The sequence below is a fragment of the Garra rufa genome, chromosome 6 (assembly GCF_049309525.1).
Source record: "Garra rufa chromosome 6, GarRuf1.0, whole genome shotgun sequence".
Taxonomy (NCBI): domain Eukaryota; kingdom Metazoa; phylum Chordata; class Actinopteri; order Cypriniformes; family Cyprinidae; genus Garra; species Garra rufa.
This window is the reverse complement of record NC_133366.1, coordinates 44161432-44179834: the sequence shown is the minus strand read 5'-3', so window position 1 is coordinate 44179834 and position 18403 is coordinate 44161432. Positions and strand designations below refer to the sequence as shown.

Below are 18403 nucleotides of genomic sequence, written 5' to 3'. Positions count from 1 at the left end.
CTCGAGCAAGCAGACTCGTAAATATAAGTAATTTTTGCCTTTAATAAGGATTTTCATGACAATGTTTCATTATATTTATATTACCTTCAATCTTGTGTTTGTGTTTATGGTGTTGTTTTGTAAATAAACGTTTGCAAAAAAATCGCTAAAGTTTGCTAGCAGATAGCACTGATTGCACGATATTACAAAATATATTTTGTCATGTCATATACACTTGACTGCATGTTAGAAACATGAAAGACCAGTGGCACGGCAATTTCCACTTTTTAAATCCCCTCTGATGCGCATTATTCAGTAGTGTCCTGCATTCGCCAAAATCATGGCAGTCCACCGCATCCAGTCATGTGAATAAACGTAAATATTCGCTCAAAACACCCAATAAAGGCAGTGATGATGCAGTCAGGACCGTGGAGCCGGCTTGCTTTGAAATGTCTTTAATGATTGCGCCTAATGCGCCCGCTCACCGCACCAGTAATTTAAATCAGTACATAATAATAAAAACGATACCTTACAAATAAAAAGAAGCTGATTTTTACGATCAGAAATTTCTTAAACCAGTGAACCCCTGTAAACATTTTAGTCCAAGGATCCAGAAAACGAATGCGTTCAAATAGAAAGTTCAAAACGAAATTCACAAATGAAGCATATATACTTCTCCAGGCACCACTACACTGATTAGCAATTTGCCGCGCATGTGATAATGCGTTGTTTGTTTTGCTTACGGCCACAAGTGAATGAACGGTGCGTACACCGTGCATTTGTATTTTTTGCAACATGACAACATTTTGACATCTTGGAATGAGTGATAAACATCTGCGCATGTCCTCTGAAGTAACATTAGGAACTAGCGACAACGTATGATGACGTATCACAGTATTGTAGTGGTGTCCCATTTCTTAGGGGAAATATTTTAGCCCTTCCCCTTTACACTTTGTTTCAAGGGACAAGGGGAAGGGGCGAGGGGTAGGCGGAGGGGTAGAAAATAGAATTGGGATTGGGCCTTAAAGGTGCCATAGAATGGAAAACTGCATTTACCTTGGCTTAGTTGAATAATAACAGTTCAGTACATGAAAATGACATACCATGAGTCTCAAACACCACCATTTCCTCCTTCTTATATAAATCTAGTGTTTGCAAAAGACCACCGAAAAATAGGTCAATTACAACATAACACGACTATTACGCAATAGCCCCTGGATCGTTAATAGTTACGCCCCTAACATTTGCATCGCCCAATCATCACTAACATCAGTACATCAGTAAAATAAGGCAAGTCACTGAAGGTCACGGTTAGCTTACTGCTAGCATTAGCCTGTTACATTGCAGTACATAAGATTTCATTTATCACATAAACAGAGAGATGACTGCGCTGATGTTGGTGAATGATGGAGAGATGACTGCGCTGATGATGGCGAATGATTTACAGATCTTGAGCATCAGTCACAAGCACCTGAACTTATGTGGTAAGCACTCCCTCTGAATTATAACTTTACACAGAGCACATGCGATCACTATAGTGAGAGTAAAATGTCGCCGATTCAAAACAGCAGATTCAACAAACCGCATATTAAAAGCGGCTAGAGCTCAGTAATTAATTTAATTTTTTTTTTTATCCATGTGAGAGCTATTGAGATGAGCGGCTCTGTGAAACAGCCAATCAGAGCAGAGCTCATTAATATTCATAAACCTTCCAAATAAGGCAATAACAGAGCGTTTCATTCTAGGGACAAATCCTAGGGTTGTAAATGGACCTGTAAAACAGTTTCCTATTTTTTGCCCTTTCCTATGCCATATACCTTCTATGTAGATTTCAGAGAACAATTTAAAATATGAATGCATTCTATATAAATGCATTCTATGGCACCTTTAATCAAAAATATAGAAAAAAGTCATATTATTAAATATGATTGCTATTTAAAATAATGTTCAATGTTGGAAACAGTTGCGCTGCTTAATATTTTTTTTAGAACCTGGGATACTTTTCTCAGGATTCTTTGAATAGAAGTTCAAAAGAACAGCATTTATTCAAAATAGAAATCTTTTCTAACAATAGTTTTCTAAGAAGTCTTTACTATCACTTTGTATCAATTTAACACATCTTTGCTGAATAAAGGTTTTCATTTCTTTCAAAAAGTAAAAGAAAGAAAAAAAATGTACTGACCCCAAATTTTTTGAGGAGTAGTGTAAAAGAAAGAAAAAATGATTTTGGATAAACACAGTTCTTTTCAACATTTTATTCATCAAAGAATCCTGAAAAAAGTATTATAGGTAGCAAAAATAAATAAATATTAAGCAGCACAACGGTTTCTAAAATTGATTAAAAAAAAAATAAGAATATTAGAATGATTTCTGAAGGATCATGTGACACTGAAGACTAGAGATGCACCGATCTGGATTTTGGGGGCCGATCACCGATCACCGATCACCAAAAGCAGTATCTGCCGATCCCGATATTACCGATCACAGCGTCAAATCCATAAATTCTTCAATATTGTTGTCTCATGTACAAACATTGACATTGTATTATTAGTATAAAAAGTAGGAAATGAGAAAGTATCATGAATTGACCAGTTTTATTGCAGGCTGAGGCAAATTTCAATATTGAACACTCTCAAGACTCTCAGACAACTTGGACTCAGCTTACATAGAGTAAGTGTTGCTTACTATCTTAAACTGTCTTTTGGCAGTAATTATGTACAACACAACATTTTTTACTCTTTTAGAGCTGACACAATTTGTAAACTATGAACCTTAGTTTTTCTGTGGAAAAAGTTAAATCTAATAAAAGAGTTAAATCTTAAAATAAAAAAATGATTGTGCAAAACACACATGTGCACCATAATAAACATTTAACTCTCAGGAGGCTCTTTCTTAAAATCACAATTTAGAGTTTAGCAACAAGCTTTTTGTGGAAAAATAAAATAAATATGCCATACATATGCATATACACATACATATACATATAAAGGGAGCAATTTGTGAAAAAAAAAAAACAGAAGGGGGGATGCTTTTAGAAACTTTTTTTTCTCTCTCCATAGGGAGAGGTTGACCAAACTGTTACTGTAATCTGTTAACAACGCGCATTATACCCGTCTTTTTAGGCAAGAACCAGATAATGAGTGTCAGGTCATGAATTTTTTTTTAATATGACAGAAGCTGTATTATGTGATCACAATTTAATAAAAACATTGTATTAATAGTAATGGTTTAATTTCAAACAACGAATACATTTTATAGAGAAGGTGAGCAAAGTATCAACGGAGCTTTTTGGAAACTCAGAATCAGTAAACCAGCTGCGTCGCAAAAAGATTCACTGTTTTGAAGCGCTCCAATCGGATCGCGAATCATTTGATTCAGTACGTTCAACTTCAAAGCGCGTATGGCGAATCATTTGATTTAGACGCCTTTAAAGCGCTTATTGCAAATAATTTGATTTAGATCGGGACGTAGGAGCGGCTTCGCGGGACGTTTTATCCCCACCGTGGATAAAAATAATTCAGCAGAGGCAGGGATGCATAGACCAGAGGGGAGGAAATCCCCTCACCGGCGACGTCATCTTCAGTGTTAATGCGTTGTAGAGACAGCCGCGCCCATTAGGAGACCCTAGTCTGAGAAGTGGGAATGCGTGCTCTGGCGGCTGTTTGTTGTTGTAAACGTCATCTGATCGGCCTGCTCTGATCTATTTTGAGAACTCCGATCAAAACCGATAGCGCCCCTATCGGTCGATTGCGATCGGATGCCGATCGATCGGTGCATCTCTACTGAAGACTGGAGTAATGATGCTGAAAAATCAGCTTTGTATCACAGAAATAAATTCTATTTCAAAGTATTTTAAATTAGAAAACCACTATATTTTAAATTGCAATGATATTTTTACAATATTACAGTTTTTTCTGTATTTTTTTTACGCAGCCTTAAAGAGCAGAAAAGATTTCTTCAAAAAAAAAAATCTTACTGATCCCAAACTTACGAACAGCAGTGTACATTTAACAGAAGTCAGAATTTTGGTTACGAGCATTCTTCGAAATAGCAGCCAGAAAGTTGCTGGATGCATTTCATTGACAGTTTTATTTGTCTGGAAGTCCGATCGTGAATTTATGATGTGTATTGCCACATTATGTGTGGGTGGAGGCAGCAAGGTGCTGAGTGTTTTGTGTTTAACTGTGTAGGAGTGCAGACAACCAACCTGCACACGAGCGTGGCGATGATCACGCACCAAGCGGTGCAGCAGCAGTCCGCATTGGGCGAGTCCTGGTTCTTCCTGCGACGGCAGCACAGCCAAAAGGAGTAGAAGAGGAGGAAGAGTAGGTCGAGCGCCAAACACACCAATGCTACTGCACCTAGCAACAACACGGACTGCAGAGAGAGAGAGAGAGAAAGAAAGTAAATTAGACTTCATTGTTTTTAGAGTAGCGATAAATGAACCGTGAGCAATTAAGAACACAATGCGGCCATTGAAGGCTGGTCCTTCCAGTCAAATTCTTTTGTTTGTGTACAGTACCACATGTTGTCCTTAACTGTAATCTGGAGTAATATATTGTTTTAGTCTATTATGCTTATTCGTGTGCTATTCAAAATGGAAAACACACCACTTTTAGATAAAAGGAGAGTTACTTCTGGGAGTCCTGCATGTTTAGATCAGATCTACATCCACAAGCTCTTCCACTGAACCAGAAGTGTCATGAATGATCTAGATTTTTCTCCATATGCAGCAAATGTAGGTCAGGCTGTACATGGGAGACTTCTTTCGGTCTCAGAGCTGTGGTGTATAAGCTCAGAGGTTCAACTGTATACAAATCTGCATAAACACACACGCACGCACGCACGCACGCACGCACGCACGCACGCACGCACGCACGCACGCACGCACGCACGCACGCACGCACGCACGCACACACACACACACACTATGGTGGCAAGTACAAGAATATGCTACTAAATCAACATTCCATTTTAGTCCTGGAACAGCATTCCTATCAAAATAACATTCTGAAAGGTATTTCTAACTATAATTTACCTCTAAAAAGGGAAATGATCTTCTGAATGTTCGTCCAGCACTAATAAGCTTAGGGACCTTTAATTTTTGCGATGCGGAAAACGCAAAAAGAATCATGGAATCCAGTCATAAAAACTGAATTTACTGTATAACGTGGAATGTAATGGAATTTGCCAAATATTGATAAATAAAAAGCAGGTCAGTACACTTAGATCAAAATGCGTGTCTTTTAATATTAAGCTGCAAAAATACTATTTAAATATGAATCCTGCATGTTCTGCGTGTCTTTGTGAATGAATGGCTCAGACGAATGGTTTCGTTTACTACACACATATTGAAGCACGTGACGTTTTGATGCGTTTTCATTCTCTGTCTCCTCGATAAGTACAAGAACACATAAATCCAATCTTTAGAACTGCTCTGAGAGCCACTTTATGAGCATTTTAAAGTTTCTTTAAAAAAAAAAAAACTGGTCATATCATATACAAACAGAAACTTAAAAGTCTTTACAGCAACCCTTCAAAATTAAAGTTTGGTTTAACTTAAAGAAACTGACAAAAATATATTATTTAATGTAATGATAGTAACTACTACTAATAAAATTATTATTAAAACATTGTTTTTGTTAAGAAATATTTACTAGAAAAAATATTTACCAAAATTTACTTAGCAGAAAAATGTAAATACACAACACATTATTTCTGAAAAAATAAATAATAAATAATAAATTAATTGTAATATAAAATTAATTATTAGAGATGCGTCTGATTATTAAAACTGGATGAAAACAATAAAATAAAATCCAGAAAATTAATGGAAACAGAGGGAAACATTTTTTGTTAAACTTTTAAACTCTTAAACCGTCATATTTATTCATATTCATGATTTAAATGAACTAAACTTTTTGATTAATAAAATTAAATTCAACCATTAAAACAGAGGCTGAAAATTTTAAATGGAAAAAAGTGAATCCAGAAAAATGAAAACAGAAACTGGCCTTCTGGTTCCTGAAACTTCTGGAATCACAAAATTATTATTTTTTTAATCTATACTGACACGCAGTTTCTATTAATGATACAACTATATAATTCACACATATATATGTGACCCTGGACCACAAAACCAGTCACAAGGGTACTTTTTTTTTACTGAAAGCTGAATAAATAAGCTTTCCATTGATGTATGGTTTGTTAGGACAATAGGACAAAACTGATAGGACAATATGTGGCCAAGATACAACTATTTGAAAATCTGGAATCTGAAGGTGCCAAAAAAAAGTATTAAGAAAATCGCCTTTAATGTTGTCCAAATTAAGTTCTTAGCAATGCATATTACTAATCAACAATTAAGTTTTGATATATTTATGGTAGGAAATTTACAAAATATCTTCATGGAACATGATCTTCAATTAATATCCTAATGATTTTTTTGCATAAAAGAAAAATCTATTATTTTGACCCATACAATGTATTGTTGATTAGTGCTAGAAATATACCAAGCTACTTGCGACTCATTTTGTGGTCCAGGGTCACATATGTATATATACATGCACACATATTGTATGTGTTAGTCAGTCGTGAGCCTTTGAGTCAAAAATGTTTTAACTGAAAGACAGCTGAAACATGAAAGAAAATGCAGCATTACCACACTTTTGTTAATCACAAACTCAAGTTTTCTAAATAGAGTCAGACACTCATTTGTCCTCAAATGCCCAGATTGACCCAGTCATCATGCCAGATGTCACCCGTGTGTCACTAATACCGCAGCGACGAAATGTCGTAATTGACTTACTTCCTCATCTTGAGTGGGCTGAGATATTGTATTATGGCTTAAAACTAGGGTCATGAGATTTTCACATTAATATCCATCCCTGGTGGTCTGTGAGATTGAGGGACCTGTGAGCGAGTTGATGTCGGCTTCTGTCTGTCGACCTGTCAAAGCTCATTTGAATCAGTCACCAAAGACAGCATCCGTAAAGAGATTAGAGAGGATTAATTATCAGCTCTCACGCACACACACTCACGTTGCAAATCTAAATGAGGATATGTCATAGACTTCTATTGTTTTTATATAAAACTAAACCAGGTTTAAGAAGCTTAGATTTCCTGGACAGATACAGATTTAAATGCAATTACAAAAGACGACTAACTAGCAATCTAGACCAAAGAGAAAAAAACTAGATGAAAAATCCAGGAGAAGATTGGAATAGGGGAGGGAGTCTGTAACTCTCAAATGTAATTATCTTATTACCAGCCCTCAGAGACACAGAGAGGGAAAGACTGAACTGAAGTTTGTATTGGGCTGACTCTACAGTAATAAAGAGCAGGATGGCAGGAAGCGACAGCTACAGGATTACAGGAATGCCTTTAAATCAAACCCAGAGAGTTGTTTATGAATGTGCGTGCATGAATCAAATATGTTTTTAAAAAGTCAAATTTGTTTTGTAATTATTTCAAGCAGCAGGATTGGTAAACATAAGCGGATGATCCATGTCAGGTACTGTTTGTATGTGTATTACTTATTACATTAAATATCAGCAATGTGGGTCATCAAAATAAATAGAATAAAATAAAAAATATACAATTTTTAGATTAAAAAAAAATACACAAAGGTTATGTATTGTATATTACATTAAATATCATCAATGTGGGCCATCAAAATAAATAAAAATAAATCTAAAAAAATTTATATTCTTCCACATCCACATTAATAAAAATAAAACAATAAAAATTTAATTAAATAAATAATTTTTCATATTTTTCTTAAAAGAAATATAAAAGTTTGTATGTGTTGTATAATACATATTACATTAAATATCAGCAATGTGGGCCATCAAAATAAAAATATACAATTTTTTATATTCTTCATCACCCACATAAATAAAAATAAAATAATACAATTAAATTAAATAAATTATTTTTTATATTTTTCTAATATATATATATATATATATATATATATAAATAAGTTTGTATATATTGTATATTCCATAATATATTAAATATCAGCAATGAGGGCCATCAAAATAAATAGAATAAAATAAAAAAAATACACAATTTTTTATATTCTTCATCACCCACATAAATATAAATAAAATAATACAATTAAATTAATGTTTTTTTTTCTAAAAATATATATAAAAGTTTGTATGTATTGTATATTACATATTACATTAAATATCAGCAATGTGGGCCATCAAAATAAATAAAATAAAAATATAAATTTTATATTATAGCCTACACAAATAAAATAACAAAATTAAAGTAAAAAGTAAATCCACAACATTTCATTCATGTGCATGTAAATTACTGTAAAATATTTACTCAAAGGTGAATTAAGTATATATAGTGTAAAATAAGAAAAATGGTGAATAAAAAAAATACTCAAAATTGAGTTTCAAGTAGATATTATGTAAAATAATAGTATAAATCAAAGAGCTATTTGTGTATATTAAATAAGCAGTGCATTAAATATAAAAATAAAAGAAAACTATATCGGTAGACAACTACTAAAATAAACTAAATTAAATTGTGCTTTCCACTGAACTGATCCAGTAGACCATTTTTTTAAATGTGGAACCCCATCTTTATTCAAAAAGCAAAGCCAGATAGTTAATGTTCATGTAAACCTTGCAGTTCTTTATGTACATATTTAGGATCTGGTCAGTAACAACAGATTGTTACTCAGCAATATTATGTTGTAGAACACACTGCTTATTGACAAAACCAGACTGAAATCACCATATTACCCCCATCTGTACTGAGAGAATAATGGTTAAGTTAAAACAGTAATCAGTCATTTAAGCACAATGCCATTTTCCTCTCAGCTCAGTGTTTATGTGTCATTAGTATGTGTGTTTGTGTGTGTACAGCGCAGTGTTCTGGTGTAAATCGTTTCATCGCCACTACTCGTGACTTCCTGCCAGCTGGGCCCCTTTCCTGTCCAATATGCTTTTAATTATTCCAGCATTCCCTGCTGAGAAAAAAACCATAGTGCTTTTTCCACACGTCAAACGAGAACGGCAACACAGCTGTAGAAGCCGTCTCCAGCAAACAGAAATATTCTCAAATTATTGCTGATTTAGAAACGGTCATAAATTCCTCTCATTCTGGACAGAGAACAGACAAAAGTTGCGCCGAGATCTTTAGTACAGTAACCATGAGAAAACAGAAGCCTGAAACCAACCAAAACAGATGTACAGCATCTGCTAATCGCATCTCCCACATACAGGAAGTACATAGCTAGGTGAACAAAGAGAACTTCAGGGTTTTATTAGGACACAAATAATGGAATATAGGAAATTGCATCATTGGTTGAGCTAATACACTTCTAAATACGTCTCTACAGAACAACATCTGCAGTGTTATGAATCATTTTAGTGATTCGGTTCATTTGCTTTAACAAAACAATTAAAAAAGATTCACAGATTCACTTTAAGAAATAGTTCATCCAAAAATGAAAATTCTGTCATCATCTATTGTAAATGTGAAATACACAAAAAAGTGTTTTTTAAACAAATCTACCCAGCAACAATGGCTTAATTGAAATAAATATTTAAATACAAAGATGATTGAATACCAAATAAATATATCATTTACATGAATAAATATATTAATATTTAATTTATGTTTTTTTTTTTTCAATAAAAGACAAAAAAGGCAATCCACACACAAAGTGCCTAGTATTTCCAATTAGTGCCTTAAAATGTAAATGCATAAGAATATATACTTAAGCATTTAAAATAGTCAATGTTGGACCAAAAAGTTTGCACAGTTACTTTTTTAGTCCGCTTTGGTATTCTGTGGTCACTTTATTGAAGCCCGTTTCCACCACTGAAATAAGGTCATTGCGACTTTTTCCTCACAATTGCAAGTTTATGTCTTGATATTGCATGATATAAACTTGCGATTGTGAGAAAAATTTTTTTATTGTGAAATATAAACTCCCAATTCTAACTTTTTTCGTAGAATAGCGGGTTTGTATCTGACAATTCTGACTGCAATTGAGAAATTAAAATGCACAGATATAAACTTGCAATTCTAACTTTTTCTCAGAATTGCGAGTTCATATCTCAAAATGCTGACATATTCCTGGCAATTGCGAGTTTATTTCTCACAATTCCAACTTTTTTCCTCAGAGTTGCGTGACAAACTCAATTGTAAGATATAAATTCTTTTTTTTTTCTCAGAATTGCGAGTTTATATCTCGCAATTCAGACTTTTTTGTTTCCAAATTGTGAGATATAAACTTGCAATTGAGAAAAAAAAGTCTGAATTGCAATATATAGACTTTTCACAGATTTGCATGATAAACTTGCAACTGCAAGAAAAAAACTAAACCGTGATATTTCTTAGAATTGCGAGTTTATATCTCAAAATTCTGACTTTTTTCCTCCAAATTGTGAAATAAATTCAGTGAGAAATTAATTCAGAACTGTGATATACAAACTCACAATTCTGACTTTTTTCCTCAGTTGCATAATAAACTTGCAATTGCAAAAAAACCGAATTGTGAGATACAAATTTTTTAAAAGTTTATTAAGAGTTAAAAATTTTTTAAGAGTTTATAACTTGCATTTCTAACTTTTTTCTCAGAATTGTGAGATATGAACTTGCAATTGCGAGACGTAAATGAACAATTCTGACCCTTTTCCTCAGAATTGCATAATAAACTTGCAATTGCAAGAAAAAAAAAACTAAACATGAACTTGTAATTCTGACTTTCTCCGAATTATGAGATACGAATTCGCAATTGTGACAAAAAAGTCAGAATTGCGAGATATAAACTCACAATTCTCACTTTCCTTCTCAAAATTGCAAGAAAAAAAATTTACTGAGATCTTTTTTTTTCAGAATTCCGAAATCTCATAATTCTGCTTTTTTCCCTTAGAATTGTGAGATAAACTCGCAATTCTGAGAAATGAAGTCAGAATTGCATAATAAACTGAAAAAAAAAAACTGAATTGTGAGATACACATTTTTTAAAAGTTCGTATCTCGCAATTTTGACTTCCTCGCAATTTTATATAATTTTATATATAGTTTATATCTCGCATTTCTAACTTTTTTTTTCTCAGAATTGTGGGATATGAACTCGCAATTGCGAGTTTTTTTGTCCAATTCTGAGAGGGGAAAAAAGACAGATATTTACCAGATAGTTTATATCGCACAGTTCTGACTCAACTCGCACTTGCATGGAATAAAGTCAGAATTGCAAGATTTAAACTAGCAATTTTGTGGAGAAGAGTTATGCAAGTTTTTCCTTAAAATTGCTAAAATCTCGCAATTCTGACTTAATAACACGTTTTATATCATTCAATTCTGAGAAAAAAAAGTCTGAATTGCAATTTTTATCTTACAATTCTGACTTTTTAAACTCACATTTGCAAGTTTATATCTCACAGTTCAGAGAAAAAAAAATCAATAGAGTTTGTATAGAATTTCGAGATAAAAAGTTGCAACTACCTTTTTTTCTTTTTTTTAGTGGTGGAAACGGGCTTCCATACTCCACTCCATTCGCATCCAAAAATATTTTAAATGTACAAATTGGCACAGGATTTTCATATTTTCTTATTTTCAGTGAAATACAAATGAAAGCCAGGACCAGTGCTGTTTTGGACCCCACTGATTTCCACTGTATGGACAAAAATATTTTTGAGTGAATTATCCCTCCAACAGTATTCCAAGAAGTCCCTGTGTGGCTGTGCTATTCTGTTGTTGTGAAACGGGCTTAAATATTTAGGTGAATTCTAATGTTTATACCCATGTTCTCAATTAAGTTACACAGATTGTAAAAGTTGTCTTATTTGTTGTACTAACATGTCACCCACTATAATTCACCTTCCAAACAAATCTCTCGAAGTCAAGTGACCTACAGGCACACTTTGTGCATTGGTTTGACGGATTCATTAAAAAGAACCGATTCAACAGAACAGTTCATTAGTAAGTAAGACAGTCACTATTATCTTCTCAAAAGAAAGACATAGGGACACCAAGTGCGGATGTGGATGAGGTCCATGTGGCATTGAAGTACAGAGAAAAGAGGACGACAAAGTGCTGACATGTTTTGGCAGCTACTAGTGGGCCAGATCCAGACAAACTATTGTGCTGAGTGCCCCAAGATCCAGCGAACCCTCCACCGCACAGATGTTTTCAATCCAATAGTGCATATGTATGTCTTCTTCTCAGTGCCAGGATGTGAACACAGTTATAAGGGTGGTTGAAGTGAGGCCTTGGGGGCTGAATAATGCTGAAATGGCACTGGCTATGTGTGTTCATAAGATGTGCCATCTTTGCCCCATTTAAAAGGAAGTAGAGCTGGACTGCTGCGTCTGTTTAAAAATCTGTTTACAAAGATGTCTGTATAAAAAGAAACTATATTGCAACTAAAACATTAAATATTTTATGTAGCATTTAAAAAATGTATTGTACAATTATTTAGCATCCAGTTATGACCCTGCAATATTTGCCCCCTGGAATTTTTATAATCACCTTATTATTATAAAAACCATATGTTGTCTTTAATGTCAAATACTTCAGTTTACCCAGTTACTTTCATCAATATTTTAAACGGTTTTCAATAACAATAGACTGTTTAAAATTGTAAAAAACAGAGGCTCATAGGGCTGCAATTTTATGACAACAAACATTATTGTACATTATTGCTCTTTATATTGTAATGATGATTATTAATATCAATATAGAAAACAATATAAAACTTTTTTTTTTCACTTTGGGCATGTCACATTCTGGCTTCACAGACAACCATGTCGGTCCATGGCGTTAGCCAAGTCTAGCACAAGTTATGCAAAAACTCATGTTATAATCACTGAGGTTATGAAATCCATATTTTATTTACTTTGTATCTGCAGTGTTGTTTATGCTGAGAGAATTTGCGAGCATGCGAATTCAACACCAGCCTCTGCATTTTCAGAGCTGACTCTTAACTGAGTCTAAACGCTTCTGATTAGCCAATGCATTCCTAAGTTCAACAAAAACGTGTTTGATTGGTTATAAAGCTCAACTCTGCACAAAACAGTGTGTAAAAGCAACCTGCAGTAGTGTGAGCGAATCCAAGTGTAATTTCCGCAAATTGACTTTTCATTCATTTTCACATTTAATTTTGTTTAATTGTGCAAGGGGCATTTTTTTGCCCCTTTGTCTTTAATTTATGGGGCATTTTTGTTCATTTTGGTAGCATTTTTGTGACAAGCTCTTGTTAAGTTTCAATCCTGCCTCGTATTAATAACTAATGATTTTTTTCCACATTGCAGGACTATTTACGTAAAGTGCTAAACAGTGAATAAAAATGGCAAAAACCTGCTCAAGTATGTCATTTTTGCACCACTAACAACAATAAACAAGTGGCTAATAAAAGTTCTACCAAATACTTACCTTATTATGCTATATATACACATATTTATGGTTCATAAGTTTGGGTCAGATTTTTTTTGAAAGAATTTAATACTTACAGTATTTTCAAAAATATATTAAATTGATCAAAAGTGACAGTATAGACTTTTACATTTTATATTTGTATAGATTTTTACATTTTTACATTTACATGTTGAAAACAGCCAAGTAGACTTTTTTCAGGTTTTTTGATAAATAGAAAGTTCAAAAGAACAGCATCTATCTAAAATAAAAAATCTTTTGTAACATTATAAATGACTTTATCATCACTTTTGATCAATTTAAAGCATCCTTGCTAAATAAAAGTATTAATGTCTATAATTTCTTTCCCAAAAATGAAATAAATGTACTGTTTTAAATATTGATGATGATAATAATAATAAGAAATGTTTCTTGAACAGCAAGTCAGCATCATTCAGAATGATTTCTGAAGGATCATGTGACACTGAAGACTAGAGTAATGATGCTAAAAATTTAGTTTTGATCACAGGAATAAATTACATTTTAAAATATTTTCAAATAGAAAAGTTCTTTTTTTAAAAATAAAAATATTTTACAAGACTACTGCTTTTGCTGTATTCTGGATCAAGTAAATGCAGACTTGGTGAGCAGAAGAGACTTCTTTAAAAACATTAAAAATCTTACTGTCTAAGATTTAAAAATCTTATATACCAGCCACCACAGTTGATATTTACAGGCCACTGTACTGGCATACTAGTGTCGGTGTGAACGAGTGCAGACCCCCATATGTCCCAGCATGCATGTATGAGAGTGTGAGAATGAGAGCAAGGGGGTACTGGCATAAAGACGATGTGTCCATTTGACAAAAGGATGCCTGCAAAGCACTCTGGGATGCATTAGGGATTAAACCCCGTTTTCACAGAAGCCCACAGAAAGGGGTGCATTCATCTTTTATCAAAAAGAGAATAACAACACCCAGCCCCCTCCTCTTCCTCTCCTCTCCCCGCCCTCTCTCCCTCACTCACTCACTCACTCACTCTCTTCCCTTCTGCTCTGCCAGACCAGACAGACCCAAGGGCTTGTCATGACCTCATCTCATACAGATTTACCCCCACATACCCCGTGGCTTTCCTGTGACCTCAGATCTAACAAGCCAACCAACTAGGCCAAGCCCATCTCCAAACATCCCAGGCCTTACTGACACACAAGTTGAATGCAATCACTTATAATACGTCTTGACCTTGCAAAACTGTGAAAGCATTCGTACTCAACCAAATCTGCTGTGATTAATGAGTTTATGTCTCTAAAGGAACTTTACAAATTGACGATGCATTGCAGTATTGAATTGCATTCATTTGATCTTTCCACTCCACAATGTTGAAACCTAGGAGATCGATTTCTATTACCGCAGCCATGAGTTTCTTTTCATCGCGGATTTCTTTTTTTGGAAACAAGTGACTGTTGTTGGCCATTTTACCATACAGCGCTGGATGTGGTCAGTGACAGCTATAGCTAGTGAGCAAAAGCAACCATGGCTGCAATTTCACGCAGCTGGATGCCATTTCCTAGTGGTCCTCTGGAGAATGGCTGCTTTGACAAATAGCCTTATTTTATGAAGTGAACAGTAAACAGCCCTACTTGACATTTGAACTAGAGAAGTGTCTCTGTGACCTTCATCTCTGTCTGAAAGAAGTCCAAAACTTAAAACAGTGAAAACAATTAAGTAGTGTGGCAGCACCATGGTACAATAATGGTGACAGATGGCAATACCGTGGTGGTCAATATAGCTAGGCGATGTATAGAATATTCACAAATTATTTATGATTATTTTTAAGTCTTCATTAAATGAAAAATCACTCTACTTATTTTTCGAAATGTATATTTTGGATGTTTTCGTTTAACCTTTTATTTTCTAATAAAAAAAAAACTTCGAACTTCTGGTAAAAAGTAAGACTTTTCTCTGGTGATGTAAGCCAGTTTCTCCATTTAAACCCAGCCCCTGCTGATACTTCAGTTTACTTGTGATTTCAAAAATATAAAATAAAGCACATGATTTCACAATGATTTTAATGTTTTTGTAAAATGTACAGATAATGCACTCACCCCCTTGTCATTCAAGATGTTCATGTCTTTCTTTCTTCAGTCGTAAAGAAATTATGTTTCTTGAGGAAAACATTTCAGGATTTCTCTCCATATAGTGGACTTCAATGGTGCCCGGAGTTTGAACTTCCAAAATGCAATTTAAATGCAGCTTCAAATGGTTCTAAATGATCCCAGCCGAGGAAGAAGGGTCTTATCTAGCAAAACGATCTGCCATTTTCAAAACAAATTGACAATTTATATACTTTTTAACCTCAAATGCTCGTCTTGTCTCGTTTCTGTGATGCGCATGTGTAGTCAGTATAATCCAGGTCAATATAGTTAGAGAATGTCGAAAAATTCTCTTTTTCTTCCTCAACCTTAGGTTAAAAAAGTATAGAAATTGTCAGTTTGTTTTGAAAATGACCAATCGTTTTGATAACTAAGGTCCTTCTTCCTCGGCTGGGATCATTTGGAGCCCTTTGAAGCTGCATTTAAACTACATTTTGGAAGTTCAATCTCGTGGGCACCATTGAAGTCCACTATATGGAGAGAAATGCTAAAATGTTTTCCTCAAGAAACATAATTTCTTATCGACTGAAGAAAGAAAGACATGAACATCTTGGATGACAAGGGGGTGAGTACATTATCTTTACATTTTTGTTCTGGAAGTGAACTTCTCATTTAAGTTTGCTAGAAACTGTTTCATTAAACTAGTATTGTCGTCATCAGTAGTAAGTTGTTTTAAAAGCATTACATTTAAATAAAAATAAATGCTAAGCAATAAAATTTGCATTAGAGTTTGTATGCTTGATTTATTTCTATGAAACTATCAAACTGTTTAATTTAATTAAATTATTCAAAACTTTGTTTAAGCGATTCGATTGATTCATCACTCTAAAACACTCTTGGAATTGTCTGCATAATATTTTTTATGATTTTTTATAATTATTTTTTATATTTTTTTACACTACCTGTCAAAAGTTTTTAAACAGTAAGATTTTTTTTTTTTTTTTTTTTTTTTAAGAATTGTCTTCTGCTCACCAAGCCTGCATTTATTTGATCCAAAATACAGCAAAAGCAGTAATATCATGAAACATTATAGAAATAAATACTTTCATTTGGAAAAGATACTTTAAATTGATTAAAGGTGATGATAAAGACATTTATAACAAACATAATATTACAAAATATTTCTATTCCAGATAAATGCTGTTCTTCTGAACTTTCTATTCATCAAAAAACCTGAAAAAAAATTCTACTCCGCTGTTTTAAACATAATAATAATAATTTTTTCTTGAGCAGAACATTAGAGAATATTGATATATGATTTTTCAGCTTTGATTAAAATTCAGCTTTGAAATCACAGGAATAAATTACATTTTTAAAAATATATTTAAATAGAAAAGAGTTATTTTAAACAGTAAAATTTTTTTCAAAATAATATATATATATATATATATATATATATATATATTAGATATAACTTTGCATGTACATTTTGAATCTACCTCACCGCTAGGAGTGATGGTTTAAAAGCATTAGCGTTCATTTTTATTTAAATATAAGCAATAACATTTGCATTAGAGTTTGTATGCTTGATTAATTTTCATTAATCTGTTCAAACTGTCTGATTCAATGAAAAGATTCAAAACTTTAAGTTATTCATTTGACATTTTTTTAATATACATATATTTTTTAGATATTACTCAATTTGCATATACATTTTAAATCTACCTCGTCTTGCAGGTATGAGTAGCAAGATGTAAACAATCAAATTTGCTTTAGAGTTTGTATGCTTGATTTATTTCTATGAATCAGTTCAAATTGTCCAGTTCAATGAAATTATTCAAAACTTCTCTGCATGGCATTTTATATATATATATATATATATATATATATATATATATATATATATATATATATATATATATATATATATATATATATATATATATATATATATATATATATATATTAGATTTTATTTGCATTAGAGTTTGAATGCTTCAAATGCATTCAGTAAAATAAGTCAATATTTTTTTTATATATATTACTCAATTTGCATATTTTGAACCTACCTGTCTACAATGGCTGTTTGGTTGAAATTATGGTAAAAAAAAAATGATGCATTTAAGAGCATTCACATAAATATTGAGAATATCATCAAATGATTGAAAACAAAACATTTATTTAGCTACATTGCCCCAACCGAATACTGAATAATTTCCATATTTCTATCTGACAGAGCTTATTAATATAAAAAATACAATGGTGTATAACCTAAGGAACATGTGTTATTATTTTGATACCATGATGTAATGCTGCCATGATGCACACCACCAATGCATGGCGCAGATCTTCTCAGACAATGTTAAATCATCTAATTAGATGTTTACACCAAGAACCATACTGACAGACAGGTTGCTTTTCCAATTTCTGGCAGCATTCCCCTAATGATGCTGCAACCGAGATACAGCAGTAATCCTGAATGCCTCTGCATTATACATATGACCAAATGTCGCATATGCATGTACAAATGCATTATACATGCGACGGCACATAATGTCTCCTACTGGGTGTTGATATATCCATTCCTGTGGGTGGGCAAGTACACAAACGCTGACTATCTCCACACGGCTCCAAAGCATAACATCATTTCTGGACGGTAACTGCTCACTGATTGGACAATCGGTTCTCAAGTGCAACATGAGGAGCTGGGTAAAATGGTGAATTCATTAAAACCGATAACAAATCAATAGCACTCTTAAAGCATTGAAAAAATGTCCAAGCTTGACCAGGGTGGATTTTGAGGGTAGTTTAGGCTGGTTAGTAGTAGTCAAGCTACTGGGTCAATAATCACTCCAATGCTTTCAAACTAACACTTCACAGATGTACTATCAAATTGATGCATAATTTCCACATTTTCTGTTTGTTACTCATAATTATGACCATTT

At 33.3% G+C, this 18403-nt stretch overlaps 1 protein-coding gene across 2 annotated transcripts in view; it reads right to left on the bottom strand.

Moving 5' to 3' along the window:
• The window catches only part of ttyh3b (tweety family member 3b), a 48898-nt gene that overhangs the window by 28934 nt on the left and 1561 nt on the right, over window positions 1-18403 (bottom strand). For both annotated transcript variants that reach the window (XM_073842441.1, XM_073842442.1), the window contains exon 3: window positions 4187-4356. In XM_073842441.1, the coding sequence (XP_073698542.1) occupies window positions 4187-4356 (170 nt within the window). The remainder of the gene's footprint in view (window positions 1-4186; window positions 4357-18403) is intronic.